Genomic DNA, 22,491 nt, shown 5'->3' with positions numbered 1-22,491 from the left:
CAAAGTTCACAGAGAACCAGCTGGAATTTATATTAAACCGCGCCACAAAAAATCTACCACCTCTCCATCTGTAATGAAAAATCAAAGCCTGACTTTTTTTTTTTTTTTTTAACTTGTCATTGTATTTTTAGAAAGAGGAGGCAGAACCACTACGCAACTACAAAACTGCAGAGAAAATTCCCAGCACATTCTGGAACTGCACTCCAGACAATTTGGCAGGCTGCAGAACCACCCGCCCGGGCAAGGGCGGGCCTTTCGTATCTAGCCCGGGCCCCTCCCGCGTGAAGCCGCTTTAGAAAACCCTCCAATGGGAGAGGCTCGGCGTAGGGGCGTGGCCTCAACGGGGCGGAGAATTCGGGTCCTTATAATAGGAAGTGTGCGCTGATTGGCCAAGCTTTCTGCCTCTACGGACTAGCCCTCTTTGGACCACCGAGGCCATCCATCAAAAGAACCACACCAATCAGCTGCAAAAATGCTTCCCTGAGGAAAAGGCCCGCCCTCCAATATATCACTCGCGCGGTCAGGAGCAGCCCCTTCGGCTCCGAGCTGACCCTGAGGAGGGCAGAGGCGTCTCGGCGGCGGTGCCGAGGCCACCACCCAGGACAGCTCCCCCTCCCCGGGCCTTTCCACTCTAGCCCGCAGATCCCCTCGCCTTCTCCACCTCTCGGATCCGTTATCCTGGGGCGAAGTGGGAGTAGGCCCGGGGAGGGTGGTTACTGCTGAGGAGCCGCAGTCGCTATCAAGGTGAGCTGGGTGGGGTTTCTGGGGTGAACCTCGGGGCGGGTGGGGAGCTGGGTGGAGGCGCCGGCGGCCCGCGCCCTTTTCCTGCCAGTGTGTGCACAAGCCCAGGCTTGTCTGAGCCCGGGGGGCGGAGCCGGCTCTGTGCTCCGGAGCTGTCAGTCCTGGCGACCACCCCGGGAGCCAACGCGCCGGACCCCTGAAGTTAGTGATTTCTCACCTGACCAACCCTGAGATGCCCCGGCTTCCCGTCGTTAAATCGATATGAGGGTCTAGATCTAGACTTAGTTGTTGCGGGGTCTTACTTATATTACGCACAGTTACATTAATTAAATTTCCAGGTTCATCTCGTAGACTAGGTTACCCCCCCCGCCCCGACCCCCGCTTTCTACGTGCTCCCACAGCACTCTTTTAAAAGTTTCTTTTCCTAATACTGTTAAAAATCAACTATTACGTAGCCTGTGGCTAAGCACTGTGCTACACTCTTTAATCATCTTGTGTAATCGTTACAGTCAGACACAGATATTGTTACCTTCATCTTACAGATGTAGAAATAAGCTCATTGTCCAATGATTATTAAGCATCGACCTATGCGCTAAGCTCTAAGCAATCTCATTGTATTCCAAACAGGTCTATGAATTAGGTAATAACCTTTTCCCCACTTTACAGACGAGGAAGTAAGAAAAATTAAGTAACTTGAGTGGTTCACATTGTTAATTCTTGGCAGAATACATGCTGCTGTCCCATCCCAAAGTTTTGGTATCCTGCCTTACAATGTCTGTTCGGGTTATCCATTGACAATGAATACTTGGGCAGCATTTCTTGAAGATTTGCATTTTTAAAAAATGTATGGTTCTTGTGCTCTAGAAACTCACAATTAGAATGTTATCGACTTATAGAAGAGGGGAGGGGGAACAGCACTTTGCAATGACTTAGATTCACTAGCCCGTTGAGGGAAGGAAGATATGTATTATAAAACACCTCTAGGCACGATGCAAAGATAGCCAAGGAAAGCAGCAAGAGCTACTCTTACTCCTTTCTGGGATTTGTTCTATATATAGATGATAGAGGTACTGACAACAACTGACTCTCAGAAACTGCTACACCAGCTGAATACCCTGTTGGAACAGGAGTCCAGAAGTCAGCCAAAGGTCTGTGGCTTGAGGCTAATTGAGTCTGCACACGATAATGGCCTCAGAATGACTGCAAGACTAAGGGACTTTGAAGTAAAAGATCTTCTTAGTCTAACTCAGTTCTTTGGCTTCGACACGGAGACATTTTCTCTAGCTGTGAATTTGCTGGACAGATTCTTGTCTAAAATGAAGGTATGTCCCTGAGTATTTCTTAATTTTGCTAGTTGTGTTAGAGATGTAAGTTGCTAGCTTTTGCCTTAACCTTTTGTATTTTCGGCAAGTAACACTATTGTGCACTACTGCATTAATATGCTTCTTTATCATAATTAAGAGTAATGTATCATTTATTAGTTATATTCTGAGATGGAAAATAGTCCAATATCAAATAATTGCAGTCTTCTAGCTAGAAAATTGGCTGTTTTTAAAAAGCTTTCTTGATAGGTTAATATTAAACTTTTCAAGTTTTATTTTATTTTATTGGTTTTTTAATTATACATGACAATAGGATTCATTTTCACATAATTATAAAATCATGAACTATAATTTGTCCTAATTCAGTCCCAAATATTTCCCCTTCCCCTCCCATTCTCCTTACCTGTTCCCCTGGTCTGCTATTTAGAGTTTTGTTTTGCTTTTTTAATCAGTGTCTTGTGGATGTACATGATGGTGAAATTCACTGTAGTGTGTTTATATATGTATAGAAAAGTAGGTCAGATTCATTTCACTGTCTTTCTTTAGCCCATTCCTCCTCCCTTCCCTGATTCCCTTGTGTTTACTCCACTGATCTTCTATCTTTTTAAATCTACCCCCCCACCCCCATTTTGGATTAGCTTTAACATATCACAGAAAACATTCTACCTTTGACTTTTTGGGACTGGCTTGTTTCACTTAGTGTGATAGTCTCCAGTTCCATTCATTTACCAGCAAATGCCATGAAGTCATTCTTCTTTATGGCTGAGTAATACTCCATTGTGTATATATACCACATTTTCTTTATCCATTCATAAGTTAAAGGTTGGTTCCCTAGCTTGGCTTTTGTGAATTGTCCTACTATACATTGTACAGTTTTTTAATTTAATGAAGTTTGTTAAAGGCAGAATGCTACATCATGGTTAAGAATTAGGATATATTTCTTCACTAATCAAATTAAAAATTCTAATTGTTTTAACCATTTCTTTTTCAGTTTGCATGCAATAAAAGAGTATCATTTGAAGGAGCATGGATGTAGTTATTTCTCTAAAATAAGACATCTGTGTAGTTTTCAGAGTTTAACTGTTAAAAATACATCTGCCTTCTCTGTACCCAGAAGATCACTGGATAATATCAAAACTAGAATGAAACTCACATTTTAGTCTTCAGTAGCTAACAGGATGCATCATTTATAGAAAGAATTCGATATTTGTTAAATGGTTAAAAAACTTGTTCAACAAATTGATTATAAACAACTCTTTAGATACCATGTGTAGGCACTACCTTTGAATTTATGTATGTTTGTGAAATAAACATAAATAAATAGTCTTATGTGGGAATGTTTAAACAGACAACCATCATAGAAGTCATAATAAGAAAAATAATTATTAGAGTGCTTGCTTTGTAAGCACAAGGCCCTGGGTTCGATCCCCAGCACCCAAAAAAAAAAAAAAAAAAAAAAAAATTATGCTTTAAAAAAAGTGTGAATTTACTATTAAAGTTTATAAGAGGAGGAGGAGAGATATTGATTAAAACCTTTAAGTTTCACTTAAGCCAGAACTTAAACATTGGATAGATTTGTGACTCTGCCTCATACTGTAGACATTTAGAAAATAATGAATATATAAAAAGGATTTGTTGTAGATAGAAATTTACAGAGTAAATGGTATGTGTTATAGCAGTATTTTAAAAATGTTTTATATCTGTCACTGCAAAAACAATGTGGAAAAAGTATAACATCCTGGAAGGAAAATTTGTGTGTAAGCTTTAACATGTTTGAGTACTCATGTTAAATCACCAGTTAACTTATTTGGTCAAATTAGAACATAGTGTTTGCTTGCAGTTCCACAAAGATCTAAAAAAACAGAATTTTGTTATGCTGAAGCCAAATATTATACTGAAATTTTATCAAATTGCTTAAAAAATAGTTCCAAGTGGGGTGCATAGTGTTGACAGGCTATATTTTAGGTATAATGATGAGTCCGAGTTCTCTATTATCCTTTATGCTATATTAACTGAAATATGATAGAAGCATGGTTTTTGTTTTTAGGTACAGCCCAAGCACCTTGGGTGTGTTGGACTGAGCTGCTTTTATTTGGCTGTAAAATCAATAGAAGAAGAAAGGAATGTCCCACTGGCAACTGATTTGATCCGAATAAGTCAATATAGGTTCACAGTTTCAGACCTGATGAGAATGGAAAAGATTGTGTTGGAGAAGGTGTGCTGGAAAGTTAAAGCTACTACTGCCTTTCAGTTTCTACAACTCTATTATTCACTCATTCAGGAGAACTTGCCATTTGAAAGGTATGTGCCCTTTGTTTTGAACAAATGAGCTTTAAAAATTTGAATGATATTGTCTATATATTGCATAAAACAATGCAGCACCTAGCACAGATTTCTAGGAAAAAGACATTCAATAGGTACAGAAATAGATTAAAGTGAAAATAAATCTTGGTATTTATGTCATAATTCTGTTCATTTTTTTTTTTTTTTAATTTTTGGCCCAAATCATTTAAAACTCAGGTTTGGTTCCCTTAAGAAGTTAATGTCTCTGATTAAAGGGAAATTTTCTTTACTTCAGATGACTTTCTATGACATACATGCATTAGTATCATTTTTAAAAACTGACTTCAATATTTTTCTAAAAGTTTCTTTCAACTAGATGTAATAAAATCACTTTCATTTTCTTTTTAAAGGAGAAATAGCCTTAATTTTGAAAGACTGGAAGCTCAACTTAAGGCTTGTCATTGCAGGATCATATTTTCTAAAGCAAAGGTAAATATTTTATAAAGATTAAACATTTATGTAGATCTGTTTTTATGTTTGACATTTACATTATATTTATTTCTTTCAGCCTTCTGTGTTGGCTTTGTCTATCATAGCTTTGGAGATCCAAGCACAGAACTGCATAGAGTTAACAGAAGGAGTAGAATGTCTTCAGAAACATTCCAAGGTATGTCAAGGTCATAGCTTAAATCCCACTAACAACTGTGAAAGAAATTTGACCACTTGTACTATCTCCTGAAATAAAATGAAATGTCATGTGTTTATCTGAAACTTAAGCAGCTAGCCTTGAATTTTTTGACAAGGAAAGACACGTTAGTAGGTTGTACTTTTTACTGTAAATACAGGACTTTTATTTTAATTCATTAATAACTTTTAAAAATTTATGTGCAGATACATGGCAGAGATTTGATCTTCTGGCAGGAGCTTGTATCCAAGTGTTTAACTGAATATTCATCAAACAAGTGTTCCAAACCAAATGTTCAGAAGTTGAAATGGATCGTTTCTGGGCGTACTGCACGGCAACTGAAGCATAGTTACTATAGAATAACTCACCTTCCAACAATTCCTGAAACGGTTCCTTAACTTGCAAATTTGGATGTTATTCTTCATGTAGAGAAATTTTTCCAATGATATAATTTTCTTCTACAATTGAAAAATTGCAATGTTATTTTCAAACAAAATAGAGTTGGAATAGCAAAGGGAAAAATGACACTGACCTAGTCAGCTAGTATTTAAAGGCATTTACTACACATACGGAGCAACACCCTTAGACAAAGAAATTATCCAACCACTGATAAGTTTGTTTCATTTAATAACGATTTAATGATCATTTAAATTGTCAGCTTAGAAAATAACATTAATAGCCCAAATAGCACTGAAATAGTACATTTTTCCCCTATCATCTTGCAATATGTAGGACCCAAATTCTGACTCATTTAAAGTTATACAAGCTTGAGTAGGATAAGAGGACCAAAAATGTGGCCCATATTAAAAATAATAATAATAATTTGGAACTTGGATGTCATACTTAAAGAAAAAGTAGTATATGGGAGATGATCTCCACGTTGGGAACTTGCCAGTGTTTCATTGCTATAGCAGTTGGAACTACTAGAAAGTAATCATGTGCATAAAAAAATGTAAACTTGGTCACTGCATATGTTATACAGTCTTGCCATCTAAATTTCTTAACTCAGTAATGATTTATCTTTTTCCTCTTAAAACTAAATGTTAATATTTAACATCTATATGATTATGAATCTAAGACGAATGATTTACTTTTAATAGTAATATTTAGGCAGACTTTGGCTAAGTTGGAGTTTTTTTGTTCTGGTTGTTGTTTACTTAAATTCTATTTCTGTAGCAATAAAAACCTCTTCTCTTGAGGCCTTTTTCTCCACAACCCTGAGATATGGATTCCATAATGTTATAATGAATTTAAGCTATGAAGCCTAGCAGAATGAAGAGACTTATAAAAACTGTCTAATAGTATGCTATAGTAAAATTAGGTTTAAAGATTTAAATTCATCTGTGAAACATTCAAATGAAGCTAAAGGCATAAATGTGAAACAGTAAGAACAAGCTTGAAAAAGAACTATGAATCTTCATTTCTTACATTGATCTTTCTATATGGATCAATAGGTTGTATTTAGGTGGTATCAAAATGGTAACCTACTTAATTAAAATGTTAAATTATGAGGTTTACATCAAAAATGAACATTTCACAAAAGCACTTTAAGGCAAGATAAGGGTTAATAGTCTAGGCAATATAAATGGTTTCTTGGCACCTATAATGCAAGTAATAGATATTTCAGAGATGAGGATTTCAGTGCTATATGAGAATTACATTTAAGTTTGAGGGCATTTTATATAAAGCAAAAAACATAGACCTAGTAAGTTTGGCATAATCATTATCTTTAATATTTCTTCTAGAAACAGGTGATGTTTGTATTCATGATAAAAAATTTTTACATAGAATCTACTGCCTCAGTCGAGTCCCACTGAGAAAATGTTTCTATTGTATTAGTAACCCAAATTAAAACTTGAAAACTTGCTTTACCCTGTTAAAGTTCAGTCTAGATAAAGCACTCCAGAAGTTTTTACTGCACTGTTTTATACAACTGCCATTGCTTCTAATGTAAAATTTTGTTTAACCCATTGTGTCCCATCATCCTATATACAGGACACCTATGAAAACTTACAGAATTTTATAGGGCCCCTATAAAATTGCTTAATTTTTATAGGTGTTCTCTATGTAGGACAATGAGATATAATGGGTTCAAAGGAAGAGAATATACTTCCACAAATGTCCCTGTTGTGTCTTAAGAAAAATAGTAGGCACCTTCATAATTATGAGAGCACTGAGGGGGTGTTCAGTATTCTCCAGGTCAGCCTGTGAACATAAGGAGGCTACCATGTTGAAGTGTTGTAAGCAATGACTCCGTGCAGTGTGCAGCTCGAGTCTATCTAGAAAGGCTGTAACCAAATTTGTCAATGTTATGGATAAACAAGCACTGAAAAATAAACCAAAGAACCATAGTTTATTTTATCTTTAATTTTTGTAAGCTGTGTCAAAGATAACATTTCAGTTTTCCCATATTTTGAAAACATTAGTGTTAATTTTGAGTTGGCAGAGGTAACCTAACCAACTACCATTATGTTTGGTACTAAGGAATATACCTTTCAATAAAATTATTGAAATGCAATCCTTTGCTGGGTGGATTTGTTCATTTTCTGATTATTTTAGCATGGTGATAAAATCATAAAATAATAAAAAGCTGTCTCTACTTAGTATATTTAAATTTTGTACTAAAGATGCTTAGAAGCAGATACTAAAATCTCTCTTAATAGTACAGCCATTACCTAACTGACAGTTTGTGATATTTTGATATAACAAGTTTAATACATATTAAAAAGATGTTTATGCAATATTAATCACTTGTCATTTAGATTCATCACTTCTGTGGATGCTCCCCTTATATTCCACCCACCCGAAATCTTTTTTGTTTTGTTGAGAAAAGAGAAAAAGAAGGTTCATTACTTTGCTGGCAAAGGAGAAACACAAAGACTGTGATTCTCTCACCCAAAGTTTTGTGCAAACACTTTTAACCTAATTAAATAGCACTCCAGCAGGAAAGTGACCAACTATGTTATGTATTATGTTACCTTGCCTGGATCAATTGGTAATTATTATTGAATAGAAACAATATATGATTTCAAACTATTAATATTTAACTATAATTAATAAGATATAATGTGGACATTGCCAGAAATTACTGATCAAAGAAAAAACTGTTTTGCACTTGACTCCTGTTAGAAATTTAATAAACTTTTCAGTGTATTTTTTTAAATGTTATGATTATTTTCTAATTATAAGACACATTTTCCAAATTATGATATACTACATGTTATCCTTAGAGCCATTTCTGATCTAACTTTTTTTTATAAAGTCATTTTTATTTATTCTTTTATTTTGTGGTGCTGGGGATTGAACCCAGAGTTCTGCATGCTAGACAAGCACTCTACCACCGAGTTACATTCCCAACCCTGATCTAACATTTTAAAGCTGGCAATGGAAGCTTTTATTGGCAGGTACTATTGCTAGGTATTTTATATGAATCATATTGTATAATTCTCTAAAGTGAATGAGGTCATCCAAATTTACAAATAAAGTAGAGGCACAAAGAAGCTAAATGATTTGTCTCTGGTCACATACTTGGTACTTGGACGGGGGGTTCAAATCCAGGCAGCTCTGACTTGAGAGGCCATGCTCTTACCAGTCTGCACATTACCTTGTAATGTAGATTAATTATAAGTAGAGGATTAATTGGACTCATGAAATTGTTTGTGTAATTTCTAGTCAAAACTATATTCTAGCCACATTAACTTCAGGGTTATTATGATCATGACAATAATAATGGAGAATTTTACAGTAATAGAATTAATTCTTGTAAGATGTGTCATTGCTTATACATTGCCAAATTGTGACACAATTTTGCATAAACCAAAACAGTAAACATAATAAACTAACTTACAAAATAAAATAATTTTTATGTCAATTCAACAAAGTATACTTAGGAGCAATCAAAAGTACTAAGGATAAAGGACATATAATGATAAAGCAATTGATTGATTAAATGACAATCCTAAAGTTGTAGGCACAGAATATCACACCTTAAAAATAAATCAATCAAAACTGACAGCACTGAAAGGTGAAGTGGTCAAATCACAGTTAGGGTTAAAACATTCCTGTCAGTAATATATAGAATTATTAAAAAATTAGCAAAAGTGTAGAACTGAATAAAACCCAACAACCAAATCTGACTTAATCCTAAAACTACTGACTCAGCATTCCTTTCAAGTACATGTAAATAGCCACCAAGGTAGACCTTTATCATGGACCTTAAAGAATCTTAAGTTTAAAAGATTTTAAATAATAAAATGTTTTCTGAACATAAAATAGAAATTAATAGTAGGTAAATCTCCAAGTGCTTGGAAATTAAACAGACTTCCAAATGATTCATGGCTCTAAAAGGAAGCCTTAAAAGGAATTTGAAATTAATTTAAACAGTGTAAATAAAAGTAACACTGGAGTGCAACAAAACCAATACTCAGGAAATTACAGCATCAGCTGCTTTTATTGAATAAGAAAAAGGATCTTAAGTCAATAAGTTTTCACTTCAGGGAAAATATAAAACCCAAAGCAAGCAAAAGGAAGGAAAAAAAAAAAAAAACAGGGAAAGAGGAATCGATGAAACTCAACACCAATTAACAATAGAGAAAAATCAGCAAAATTAAAAATCAGTTCTTTGAAAAGAGCAAAAACACTGGGTGCAGTGGCACATGCCTATGACCTGAGCAATTTGGGAGACTGAAACAGAAGGATTACAAGTTCCAGGCCAGCCTCAGCAACTTAGTGAGACCTTGTCTCAAAAAAATCTTCAGAGGTAAAGCACCCTTGGATTGAAGCCCCAGTACCAAGAAAAGAAAAGAGAAATAAAACTGATAAGCAAGACTGACAAAGATAAGAATTATCAATATTAAGAATGAAGCCAAGATATCACTTACAATCATTAAAGACATTAAAAGGACACCAAGAAAAAATGAACAAATCCAATCACATAGAATTAGATAAAATGACCCAATTCTTTGGTTTCTGTTTTACATTAAGTATTGAACCCAGTATTGCTCAACTACTGGGCTACACCCCCAGCCCCTTTTATGTATGTATGTATGTATTTTGTTTTGAGATGGTTTCACTAAGTTGCAGAGGTCAGCCTTGGATTTGCAATCCTCTTGCCTCAGCCTCTGGAGGTGCTGGGACTACTGGCAAGCACTACCATACCAGGCTTGAACCAATTCCTTGAAAGACAACAAGTACTAAATCTCCACCAAAATGAACTAGATAACTTAAATAAGTTATATAATTATTTTTAAAAACTAAATGCTTGTTTAAAATCTTTCTGGCAAATTCATAAAGAATTAAGAAGATTCTACAGGTCTCTTTCAGAAAACAGAAAATGATCACTTCCCAATTCATTTTATAAAGCCAGAATTAACACAACACTAAAGCAAGATGAAAAATAATACAAGGTAAAAACAGAAGGAAAAAAATACAAAGGAAGAAAAACTTTTTGAACAATAAATATCTCAAACACAATCCCCAAAACCCTCAACAAATAAATCTAGATGTATCAACTGAACAATATCCATGACCAAGGATATTGCTGGGGGGGGGGCTGCAGAGACAAGCAATTTCAAAATTTGAAAAATCAATATAAAGCCACCATATTAATGCTCTAAAGGGGGAATAACAACATTTGATCAAAGTAATTCATACAGAAAAAGTCATTCGGAGAAAATGATTTGAGAAAAGTCAACATCCTCTGATGAGATAATAAACTCAGCTAACCAGAAATCAATAGATGAGAACCTCCTCAACCTGATGGAACTGTACAGAATAAATATAGCTAACTGGGCACCGTGGCTCATGCCTGTGATCCCAGCAACCCAGGAGGCTGAAGAAGACTGAAGTTAGAAGCCTTGGCAACTTAGTGAGGCCCTGTCTCAAAATTTAAAAAAAAAAAAAAAAAAGATAAAGCTGGGAATGTACAGACAGAACTGGAAATGCAGCTTAGTGGCATAGTACCCATCCCCTCCCCTGCGTTTAATCCCCAGTAACAAACAACAACAAAAGACTGTACAGCTAATATCCTACTTAATGATGAAAAGCAATGCTTTCAAAACCCTAAGGAACAGATATGATACGGCTGGTCACTTCCGCTTTATAGTTCTACCTGTGGCATTTAGACAGGAAAAAGTAATAAAAGGTCTATAGACTAAAAATGATAAAACTTACTATTTATGGTTTATGTAGAAAACTCAAGAAAGGGATCAATAACAATAAGAACAATAAACTAGAACTAATCATTGATTTTAGTAAGATAACAATACAAGGTCAACAAACAAAAATCAAACATATTTGTTGTATATGCTAGTACTATGCAAATGGAAACCTAATTTCAAAAAACATAACACAGCATCTCTGCCCCAAAATGAACACTTAGGAATAAATCTAATGACAGAGGTAAATAATGAAAAAAGTAAACTGCAAACTACACAAAATGCTGACTGAAATCAAAGAGATACTTAATTTTCTTGGATTGGAATACTCAGGCAATTCCATTCAAAACCCCAGCAAGAATCAGGAGGCTAAGGCTGGAGGATCCAAGGTTCCAGGCCAGCCTGGGCAACCTAGCAAAACCCTGTCTCAAAAAGGGCTAGCGATGTGCTCAGTGATAGAGGTCCCTTGGGTTTAATTTCTAATACTGTCAAAAAAACAAAGAAAAAAAGCTAGAAGAATTTTTTTCATAGATATTGCCTGGCTGATTCTAAACTTTATATGGAAAGATAAAGAAATAAAAGAGCCAAAACAATTTTGAAAAGGAATAAAGTTGAAGGAATCATGCTACCCAATTTTAATATAAACTCATAATAATCCAGGCAGCATGGTATTTTTAAAGGATTTACACAGAGCTCCATGGAAAAGAGCATATGAAAACACATAAATATAAACAACTGATTTTTGAACAAAGGTGAAAAGACAATTCATTGGGGAATGGACAGTCTTTTCACAAATCAGTTTGAAATAAATGAACATTCACAAGAAAGAAAATCAACCTCCACCTAAACTTCATAGCTTATACAAAGTTAACTTAAAACAGGCCACAGATTTAAATGTAAAACAAAATTATAAAAATTTTAGACAAAAACAAAGACCCTTTGAGTTTAAGGAAAACATTCTTTGATATATCAAAAGTATGATCCACTGATGTGATGAATTAGACATCAAAATTAAAAACTTCATTTCTTCAAAAGACACCATTATGAAAGTGAAAACCCACAGGAGAATTTACAAACCCTATCCTGGATATTTGAAGTAATATATAAAGAACTTTTACTAAATGACAACCTAATTCGAAAATGGGCAAATGGCCAGAGTGATGGTGCATGCTTATACTCCCAGTGGTTTGGAAGGCTAAGGCAAGAGAATCACAAGTTCAAAGCCAGCCTGAGCAACTTAACCAGGCCCCAAGCAACTTAGTGAGGCCTTCTCTCAAAATAAAAAATAAAAACGGAGCTGTGGCTCAGTGGTTAAGCATGCCTGGGTTCAATCCCTGGTACAAAACAAAACAAAACCAAAAAAAAAAAGGGGGGGGGGGCAGAGGATTTGAAAAAATATTTCTCCAGGTAAGATACACAAATATTCAATAAGCACAAGATTGACATAGTCTTTAGGGAAATACAAATCAGAGATACCACAATGAACCAAAGAACTATTGTTCTATACCCACTAGAATAAGCAGATTCAAAAAGCCAGGTAGGTATTGGCAAGACTGTGGAGAAACTGGAATTCTGGTACACTGCTGGTGGGAATGAATGATGGAGCTGCTTTGGACAACAATCTGATGGTTCCTCAAATGATTAAATATAACCTGAAAATTCTATTCCTAGAGAAAACACGTATGCACATAAAAACCTCTACACAAATGTTTATAGCAGCAATATTCAGCATAGACAAAAGATGGTAAAACCCCAAGTATCTATCAATTTACAAATGAATTAACACAAGGTGTGATACAGCCATGCAATGGAACATTCAGACAAAAAATATTGATATATGCTAGAACACGGCTGAACTTTGAAACAATGTTGTGAAAGAATCCAATAACCAAAAACCATATATTATTTGATCCCATATACACGAAATGTTTAGAACAGGGAAATCTATACAACAGAACATAAATTAATAGTTACTTAGCTGGTGAGTGGGAAGGGATGATAAAGGGTACAAGGTTTTTATTTCAAATGACGAGTGTTCTAATATTGACTATGGTAATGGCTGCATATACTGTGCATACTGAATTATAACTGGGTGAAATATGTGAATTATGTCAATAAAGCCTTTTTAAATGAAATGATTCCATTTATAATTTATATGCATACCCTTTTTGGTACTGGGGTTTGAACCCAGGAGTGCTTTACCACTGAGGCATATTCCCATCCATTTTTATTTTGAAACAGGGTCATGCGAAGTTGCTGAGGCTGACCTGGAACTTGTGTTCTTCCTGCCTCAGCCTCCCAAGTTGTTGGGATTACAGCCGTGCACTACTGTGCCTGGCTGTATTATATATTCTTTTGCCTATATTATATACTTTTTTTTTTCTGGTATCAGGGATTGAACTCAGGGACAAGCAACCACTGAGCCACATTCTCAGCCCTATTTTGTACTTTATTTAGAGACAGGGTCTCACTGAGTTGCTTAGTGCCTCGCTTTACTGAGGCTGGCTTTGAACTTGTGATCCTCCTGCCTCAGCCTCCCAAGCTGCTGGGATTACAGGCATGCACCAACATGCCTGCCTATATTATCTATAGACAAAACTATAGATGGAAATCAGTGGTTTCCAAAGTTTAGAGATTGGGAAGTATGGGCTGATTACAGAGATAGCATGGGGGTATTTTTAGTAACTGACCTGTTTTAGGGTAATTATGAAGTTGTTTATACATATCTATACATGTGCTAAATTTCACTGAATTACACTTCGGAAAAATTTAAATTTTCCTGTATGTTTATTAAAAAAAAAAAATATATATATATATATATATATATATATATATATATATATATCTCAACTCCCTCTCCCCTGCAAAAAAAAAAAAAAAAAAAATCAATTAGAAAAAAAGGCTCTTCCTCAACAACTCATTCCTGAAATTACTGGGCAAAATGAGCAAGGTAGGCATCAGAGGGTACATGGGCTACAGTGGTCCACAGTTAAGTGTTGGGGTTCAAAGACTCAGGTGAGAAAGATCTCCCTGCTCAGCACAGAACATTGAATTTTCCTGTGAGATGACCTATGATAGGAAGTCAAATAGATTAGAGATAATAGGACTGAAACTTCTTACTGCTATGGGAGTTATAAAGATGCGAAGGGACAAAACTTAAAATGAACCTCATGGGATTTGGATTCAAAGTTTAGGTATGAACTCATGGTTTTACATATACATTATAACACTAACACACACACACATACACACACACACACATATACAGGTACTACACATATTATACACAAACTAACAGTAATTACTTGCACACAGATCTTGGGTTTTGTGTGTGTGGTGCTGGGTACTGAATCCAGATCCTTGAGCATAATAGGCAAGTGCTCTACTATTCAGCTACACCCCCGTTTTTTTTTTTTTTTGGTTTTTTTTTTTTTGAGTTTAGCTTTTAAATATCCTTATTCACTACAAAGAACACGGGTTCCAGGATGGGGAGATAGCTCAGTTGGTAGAGCGCTTGCCTTGCAAGCACAAAGTCCTGGGTCTGATCCCCAGCACCACAAAAAAAAAAAAAAGAACATGGGTTCCTTGGAAAAATGGCTGATTCTTGGGTTGGGGCAGGGAATGTGTAATTAGCCTGGTGTATATTAGACAAGAGTAAGAAATCGCTCAAATAATCATGGGAATATGTTAAAACAACAACAGAATTCACCTAGTATGTGTCTTCTACTGGCCAACTATTTAATTTTGAGAACTAAAACATCAAAGTAATAAAAATAATAGATTTTTATCCCACCAAATAAGACATTGAGACTACACAAATATAAATTTAAAATTTGATTACAAACATGTAGTACTTTGAAACTACTTTCTCCCAAAATAATTATAATCTTATAAGAGGAAGTACTTTACAGTGAAGTCTGGCAGATGCCATCTTATTCAGTGATCTAAGTAACACCAGCTTGAGTAGGACAAATTGAAATCAGTAATGTATGATAGGATGCAATAAGATCAATTCTGTAATATTCTTGACAATGATACATAACTTGAATTTCATCATGAAAAAATATCAGAGAGGCTGGGGATGTACCTCAGTGCTAGAGAGTTTGCCTAACATGCTTTGAGGCCAGGGGTTTGATCCCTAGTACCACAAATAAATTAATTAATAAAAGGAATATCATACAAAGTGAGAACATAATCTTCAAAAATGTCAAAGCTTTGAAAGTCAAGGTAAAAAAAAAAATAAAAAATAAAAAAAACATCTTGTTCCAGACTAACATATACAGGCAGGTCATGATTGTGAAATGACTGTGACATTTTTGAGACATCAGTTCATTGTGATAAGAGTCAATGTATGAGGACTAGACAGTAGTAATATGTCACTGTAAATTTCCTAATTTTAATGGTTAGATTGTAGTTATGGAAGTGAATATCCTTCTCTGCAGCAAATACACAGTAAAGTACTGAGGTGAATCATCTCTTCAATTTATTTACAAATGGCTCAGGAAGAAATAAATTCTGTGTACTTTACTTATAAATTTGCTATACATTTGAGAATCCTTTAAAGAAAAAAAAACACAGGATGAAATAAAATCTCAACAGAAAATTCCTATATAGCCAGGGACAGTAGCACACACCTTAATCCTGTAATTCCCAAGGCTGAGGCAGGAGGATCACAAGTTTGAGGCCAGCAGGGCAACTTAGTGAGGCCCTGTCTTAGGGGGAAAAAAAATGCTGTGGATGCAGCTCAGCAGTACAGCACACCCCTGGGTGCAATCCCCATTACCAAAAACAAAACAAGAAACAACAAAAATCCCTATCTATATTTCTGATCAAAATAATGCCACTGCTTAATAGTGACCTAAATTTGCATCTGCTACAGATTGGACTACAAATGACAAGTCCAATAACCATAAAAACTTAGCTGCTTCTCTGTTGTATTAATACTTCTCATTTGTATTAATAATTAGCCTTTAACTATTTTCAATTTCTTGACATAATGTTCTCATTAAGAAATTTTCATTTACTCTTAACATTACTATCCAAAATATCTTTGTGGAATTTTTTATTGTTAAAAATTTTTTTTCAGTACTTGTGTGAATTAGTGTACTTAGATCGTATGATCCTCTTTCTGAAAATGTTTATTGAACATTATTCCTGCATCACACTTACCAAAAGAAAAATTAATTTTCCCTGAAGGCACCCTTTCATTTAATATGATCTGTACCTCAATGTTTTTTATAGTAAAAATGCATTTAAATATGAAACTGGTAAAATGTAGCATATAAAACTCCATGCTGAGCAAAAATAAGTCCAAAAAAATTACCATATGTCCACAGTTCCCATTATACATTTCCTATGTAAATCATATTTGAATGCAATTTTTAGAACCATATTTAAATGTATTTTGCAATTTAACTGTAAGCATCCATATTTTTCTTCTAGCACATCATCTGTTTCTTTCAGATGGCAACATCTGCTAGGATCCACAGAATGTAGCAAAAAAAAAAAAAAAAAAAAAAAAAAAAAAAACCAGCATTTATTTCTCAAGGTTTGAAAAATCTGGTCCACCTTTAGTGTAGTTTCCTGAGATTTCTGCTCCACTGAAGTCAAAACCGGGATTCTAAAAGACATGAAAAATATAATAAAATTAAAACTAGGAAAAAGGTAAGTATGAATTAGCAATTGACAAAAAAAAGGAGATCTAAATGGCCCAAAACTGAACAGATACCAAACTTCATGGTACTCACCAAAATAAAATTTAAAACAATGAAGTATTTTTCAAGTTTACAATTTAAAAATATTTAGATGGATACATCTAGTACTACAGTGACAAGCTTATAAAGAAACAATTGAATATCAATGTGAAAACCGATTTTAAAAGTTATCTTGAGAGCTTACTTGTATTGCCATGCAGGGTTCTGAAAGCTATATACATATTAACACATTTAACTTTCACAAAAATTCTATAAAGTATCTACTACTTCAGGCCTTTGTCTTTTCATTGGGCAATTTGATTTATTTAACAAATTTACTGAATTACTACTGTCTGAAAGACACCATTAAAGGCATGTGAAGTTCAAGTGTGAACAAAGATAACTGTTCTAGTAAAGCTTACATTGTAGGAAGAAGAGATAAATAATAAACCATAAATAGTATTGAGTGCAGGGGTTGGCAAATTTTCTTTAAGTAGTCAGATGGTATATATTTTTGGCTTTGCATACCACATAGTTTCTGTCACAATTATACAGCTACATGAAACTGCTGCATGAAAGATAACACACAAACAAAATGAGCATGAATGTATACAAGTAACTTTACTTAAAAAATGGGCAGTGGACTGAATTTGGCCCACAGGACACAGTTTGCCAATCACTGATCTGGTTTGTTAAAAGTTGGTTAAATGCCATCAGCAAAAAAAAAAAAAAAAAAAAAATGGGTAAAGGAAATGGGAGAAAACTACAGTATTAAATGGGAGGATTGATCAACATATGTATGCTTCATTGAGTAATGATTTGAAAACAATGAAGAAGCTAGCTAGGCTATGCAGGATGAGCATTCCAGTCAGAAAGACAACAAAAGAAAAGGCTAGCTTGTTTAATAACAGGGAACAGTATGGTTAGAGTAGGATGACTGAAGGCAGCAGTAAGAGAAGGTTGGGGAGATAATAGGGTAACTTATTAGATTATTCCATTAAGAGAAACAACTTGCATTGATGAGAAATGATACGATCTGACTTGCATTTTAAAAGGACTTCTCCAGTTGCTATTTTGAGAAGATTGTCTGGGCAAGGATAGAAGGAAGGAGGCCAGTTAGAAAGGTATTAAAGTAACCTAGGCAAGACATTTGAGATGGTACAGAGCAGAGTGGTAGTAGTGTTGGTGGTGATAAGTGGTTAAATTCTGAATACATTTTGAAGGTAGCTTTAATAAGACTTCCTAACAAATTGGAGAGGTTTTGATAAAGAAAGAGAAATCAAAGAGGATTACCAATTTTTCTGACCTGAGCCACTAATTTCCATTAACTGATTTAACGTCTTTTTTGCAATGCTAGGAACTGACCCTAGAGCCTAGAGCACATGCTAGGCAGGTGTTCAACTACTGAGCGAAATCCCTAGCTCCAGTTTCCATTAACTAAGATAAGAAGGCTGGAGGCTGAAAAATTTAGGGAGGAAATTAGGTTACTCAATTTGGACATGCTGAGTTTTGTATGTCTGTGAGATAGCCAAATGGAGATGCTAAAAAGGTAACTGAATATGCAGATCCAAAGTTCAGAAGAAAAGCTTAGGCTAGAGATATATATTTGGAAACCATCATATAAAAATAATTATCCATCAAAAATGATTCAGTAATTCCTCTTCTAGACATCTTAAAGATGCATATCTTGGAACATTTAAGTAGTTTTACAGAGATGAAAACATAAGCTCTGCTTAAAATAGAGGAAAATAGAGAAATCAAAATATTATAAAAGAGAAAGAGCCAAATAAGTAATTAACAGATCTAAAATAGGGAACACTCTGAAGCAAATTAAAATTTTATTCACAGGTACTAGTACGGAAAGATACCCAAGATACACTATTAAACAAAAAGGAAACATGAAAAAAAATACATTGTGGAACCCACAGTGTATTCACTTAAAATAATTCCATTTTATGTTATACAAACTATATCACAGTAAACATGAGAAAAGAGTACACAGCATAATGATGACTAAAAACTCATTTTTCCATCCCAAACAGTGAAACAGGTTGTCTTTCAAACAGTTCTCCTTTCCATCGTGGATATTTTCACCATGCCTCAGAGAGGTATGGGTATCTCTGGCTCTCAAATCTAATGTATTTAAATCTATCACTGACTAAAATCTTGCTTTGCCTTTTGTATTCTCCATCTTGATTTGATACCATCCCTTGTAGCAATTTGCTATATGAATATTTTGCATTATGTATTCAATCAAAGGATCATGGCCAGATGACTAATAAACTCTCAATATTAAAAACATCACCACCACAGTGTGAGCCTCCACTTAGGCTAAAAGTGAAACAGAAATGCCAAAAAATGAGATGAAAATGAGACAAGCAAGGAATGGGGGGCCTTATGTATTTTTATACCATTTATGCATACTATTTTAATAACCATTTATTACTCAGGATTTATTGATGTATATTAAGTAAATTTAAACAAAATCATACCAACAGTACAAATAGGTTATTTTCAAGGAAATTTTAAAAATATATAAAAGACAAATTTTTCTAATCATTTACCTTAAAAATTATATTAAAGAATTTTTATTAGCTTTTATAAACATTTAAGTTCTAATTTCAAATAGTAATTATTTTATTACTTTTAAAATTAACCATACACATTCATATAGTCATCTGACTTACTTCTTTCTGGAATCTCTCTAATGTAAGTTTTCTCTGCATTTGGTCTTGTACCCAAGGATCAGCTGCATATTCAGATTCTAGAAGAGAAGTCCAACAATTTGCCGCATCTCTCTTTGTCTTTGTAAGAACGATACGAACCATTTTTCTATCCTCTAAAAAAAAAAATTACAAAAATATTGGAATTCATCATTAAGTTTTACATATGCCAGAAACCATTATGTAATTTCTGCATACAGTTATTCTCAATGTATTTCTTTATCTCTCAAAGCTCTGTGGCCTTAAGGGGAAAGATACTAAGTTCCAACACAAACTTAATTTTAACAAAGATTCTAGGAATTTTAAAAGATTACTCTTACCCAAAGTCCAGGTTCCCTCATCAGCTATTGTAGAATCAAAGAGTTTGCCCTGAAAAATAAACATACAAGGTACTAAAAATAAAGTTTCTCATTAAGTTTTACAAAGTTTTCATTAAGATTTAGCTAATTTCAACTTGAACACATCTTACATCACTTCACCACATTTATAGGTGCTCAACCTTAAGTTTCTCCCAAAGAGTGAAATGAAATCTAGGTTACAGAATTTGAAATATTTACTATGACAAGCAACATGAAATTCCCTACAGAAGATCAGAGTTCTTATTTATTTATTATTTATTTATTTATTGTGGTGCTAGGGATTAGAATATAGGGGTGCTCTACCACTGAGTTACATTCCCAGTCATTTATACTTTGTGTTTTATTTTGAGACAGGGTCTTGCTAAATTGTTAAGGTTGGGCTCAAACTTTCAATCCTCCTGCCTCATCCTCTTGAGTCACTGGGATTAAAGGCATACACTACTGTGCCCAGCACTTTACTTGTTAGAAGATGAAGTAGTAATACTGATCAGTGATTGGTCAAATGTAAAATTAAAGCATCAAATTTAATACAAGAATTTGTAAATTAAATTTAAATACAAGAACACAAGAAGGGATTTCCTGCTAAAAATAAGAAGAAATGATTGTTTAAAAGAAATGTAAAAACTGAATCAATCTCTTCGTTGAGCAGTTTGCATTAAAAACAAAACCCTTAAAGTATATACTATAGCTCTGACAAGAGAGTGTGGTGACTGATTTTTCACAAACTCCTGTTTCAATAATGAAATAAGTAAAGTATAAATTTAAATGAAAATACCCATGCTCAAATACAAGCTGTTGCCAAATTTAAGTTACAGTAAATGAAATTAAAATGTCACTTTAAAAAAATCCATTTAGTCTGGCATGATGGCTAATGCCTGTAATCCCAGCAATTCAGGAGGCTGAGGCAGGAAGATCCAGGTTCAAGGCCAGCCTCAGCAACTCAGGAAGACCCTCTCTCCAAGCAAAAAAAAAAAAAAAAAAAAAAAAAAAAACCTAGGAATGTAATGTAGCTCAGTGGTAAAGTGCCCTGGGCTCAATAATCCCCAGTACCCAAACAAAACACACATACACACTTAGTACTACGTCAATACTACTGAAAAAATTCTTTAGGTCTATACTACATCTAAAATCCCTGCTAAATTCACAAAATTTGAATTGTAATCTTAAATCATTGTGTGGGAAAACTAAGACCTGTACAGATATTCAGAAAGCTTATTAAGATCCAAGTGGGACATAAATCAATGTCCTTCGCAAAAAAATCCCACGCATTCAAGGCACTTCTATACAAAATAATTGTAACCCATGTGCAGTGTGAGCTTACACTATACCAAGCACTCTGCAAGCTCTTAAATCATATGGATGCTATATTATGATCAAAACAATCCTGATAAAGGTTCTATAATTACCACTTCTTGCATATAAATGAGGTCGTAAAGACTGAATAATTTTTTGCCTAACGTTACAAAACTGGAAAACTGGCAGAGGCAGGGTATTACCAAGTAGTCTCCCTTCACCTCTACACTACAGGATAATCAAAACATCTTGGGCATCTAAACTAGGAACGCAACTTCAAACTATTATGTGAATTTAGTATAGGTTTCTTAAGGAAAAATTGGGTCCCAGACCCAAAGAGCATTAATGAGAAGAAATGAGTGCTAATTAGTTTCTCCACTCCTCTTCACAGCTGGCTTGACTACTTCGCAAGGTGACAAGTCAATTGACATCACCCCTGAACCCTCGCCCCGTTACCCCACCCCTTCTGCGTTGTGCTTTCCCATAGCAGACTCCCTATTTACTAGGAACGGAACCCGCCATGCAGCGCAGTGACTTTATGGGTCTTGTCTCTCCAAACCGAGATCAGAGACTGGAGAAGAGTGCGTAGGGCAAATGCTGGTCCCTTTAACGACCGAGTTAACCCTTTCTCAGCATTAACGCCCCCAGAGGAATCAGAAGCAGCGGCCTGACTTGCTTGGGGAATTAAGCAGAAAAGTGGCAATCTCGAAATTTCCACGATTCCAAGATTGGCTCTAAGGCTGGGTACCCTGACCAGAGCAAACAGCGGCCAACTTCACCGCTCTCCCTGGCTGCCAGCCGGAGGAGCCTGCTTGCCCGCCAACCACCACTCCCCGGCGCCGGCGGGCTTTAGGGCCCCGGGGTTCCGGAGTCAGAGGGCGGAGGAGAGCGCCGGCCCGACCTGCCGCTACCTTGAGGATCTCGCGGCCGCCCACGGCCAGGGCCACATGCCGGCTCTGCAGACCGCACTGGATATCCTGGGCTCGTGTGCCTGGCGGCACCTGCACTTCAATGAACACCTCCTCCAAGGTCTGGTACCACTGGCCCCAGGGCGTCCCGCACGGAACCACCCCACTGCGCTCCTCAAACGGGGCTGACATGCTCCCGCCGCCGCCCAGCACAGCCGCACCGAGCCAACCAAGCGCAGGCGCGAAATCCCCACGCTCCGGTTCCGCCTCGGGTCACTGCACATGCGCAGGGGCGCCGGGTGGCGCTTCCCTCTGTGCTCGTTTTCCCC

The 22,491-nt window shown here is 35.6% G+C and overlaps 2 protein-coding genes across 3 annotated transcripts; one reads left to right on the top strand and one right to left on the bottom strand.

The window, feature by feature from the left end:
• The first annotated feature begins 449 nt into the window (after positions 1-449).
• Positions 450-7,387, top strand: CCNG1 (cyclin G1). Its single transcript, XM_079145918.1, has 6 exons — positions 450-744; positions 1,800-2,063; positions 4,111-4,364; positions 4,757-4,835; positions 4,915-5,013; positions 5,238-7,387. The coding sequence occupies exons 2-6, from the start codon at positions 1,800-1,802 to the stop codon at positions 5,427-5,429; spliced, it is 888 nt and encodes a 295-aa protein (XP_079002044.1). The 5' UTR covers positions 450-744; the 3' UTR covers positions 5,430-7,387.
• Positions 7,388-14,065: 6,678 nt separating this feature from the next.
• Positions 14,066-22,373, bottom strand: NUDCD2 (NudC domain containing 2). 2 transcript variants are annotated; one of them, XM_079145949.1, is made up of 5 exons: positions 22,166-22,373; positions 19,923-19,971; positions 19,567-19,718; positions 16,755-16,806; positions 14,066-14,255 (listed from the first exon to the last, which is right to left on the bottom strand). In XM_079145949.1, the coding sequence occupies exons 1-5, from the start codon at positions 22,352-22,354 to the stop codon at positions 14,221-14,223; spliced, it is 477 nt and encodes a 158-aa protein (XP_079002075.1). In that variant the 5' UTR covers positions 22,355-22,373; the 3' UTR covers positions 14,066-14,220. The 2 variants fall into 2 exon arrangements, with proteins under 2 accessions (XP_079002075.1, XP_079002076.1); XM_079145950.1 differs by lacking the exon at positions 14,066-14,255 and having other exon boundaries at positions 15,648-16,806.
• Between the last annotated feature and the right edge of the window lie 118 nt (positions 22,374-22,491).

This window comes from Sciurus vulgaris (assembly GCF_902686455.1).
Source record: "Sciurus vulgaris genome assembly, chromosome: 6".
Taxonomy (NCBI): domain Eukaryota; kingdom Metazoa; phylum Chordata; class Mammalia; order Rodentia; family Sciuridae; genus Sciurus; species Sciurus vulgaris.
This window is presented reverse-complemented; position numbering and strand designations above follow the sequence as displayed.

Excerpts from the sequence above, each read along its gene's own strand:
- CCNG1 (XM_079145918.1), top strand. The coding sequence starts at position 1,800 with ATGATAGAGGTACTGACAACAACTGACTCTCAGAAACTGCTACACCAG. Across the intron at positions 2,064-4,110 it reads GATTCTTGTCTAAAATGAAG|GTACAGCCCAAGCACCTTGG; the intron begins GTATGTCCCTGA and ends TTTTGTTTTTAG. Across the intron at positions 4,836-4,914 it reads TCATATTTTCTAAAGCAAAG|CCTTCTGTGTTGGCTTTGTC; the intron begins GTAAATATTTTA and ends TATTTCTTTCAG.
- NUDCD2 (XM_079145949.1), bottom strand. The coding sequence starts at position 22,354 with ATGTCAGCCCCGTTTGAGGAGCGCAGTGGGGTGGTTCCGTGCGGGACG. Across the intron at positions 19,719-19,922 it reads TGAGGGAACCTGGACTTTGG|AGGATAGAAAAATGGTTCGT; the intron begins GTAAGAGTAATC and ends TTTTTTTTTTAG. Across the intron at positions 16,807-19,566 it reads TAGAGAGATTCCAGAAAGAA|AATCCCGGTTTTGACTTCAG; the intron begins GTAAGTCAGATG and ends CATGTCTTTTAG.